We start from the raw sequence: 320 nt of genomic DNA on the forward strand, positions 1-320 counted from the left end.
CAGGGGCCGAGCCGCTCGGTCTCTTGCCAGCCTGACGGTACCGGTCCAGCAGCTTCGCCCGGCTGCTCCTCATCCTCTCCATGCAGCGCTTGGAGGGAGCAAATGGAGCCCATTAGTGCTGTGCTGAGGTGAGAGACAGGGCATTGGATCCCGGAGGGAGATGGGGCATTGGATCCCGGAGGGGTTGGGCAGGAGCAGGGTGACACGGTGAGTCTCAACTGGCAGCGCTGGACCCTCACCAAGAGGATTTGGGGGCTGGAGCAGCTCCCCCTGAGGACAGGCCGAGAGAGCGGGGGCTGTTCAGCCTGGGGGAGAGAAGG

General features: G+C 65.0%; 1 protein-coding gene across 1 annotated transcript in view; it reads right to left on the minus strand.

The window, feature by feature from the left end:
* The window catches only part of RPAIN (RPA interacting protein), a gene marked incomplete at its 5' end in the record, with an annotated part of 2,431 nt that extends 2,343 nt beyond the window's left edge, over positions 1-88 (minus strand). Inside the window, one exon of the mRNA XM_009870621.1 lies at positions 8-88. Within this exon, the coding sequence (XP_009868923.1) occupies positions 8-88 (81 nt within the window). The remainder of the gene's footprint in view (positions 1-7) is intronic.
* Between the last annotated feature and the right edge of the window lie 232 nt (positions 89-320).

The sequence above is a fragment of the Apaloderma vittatum genome, unplaced genomic scaffold (assembly GCF_000703405.1).
Source record: "Apaloderma vittatum isolate BGI_N311 unplaced genomic scaffold, ASM70340v1 scaffold33175, whole genome shotgun sequence".
NCBI classification, from domain to species: Eukaryota; Metazoa; Chordata; class Aves; order Trogoniformes; family Trogonidae; genus Apaloderma; species Apaloderma vittatum.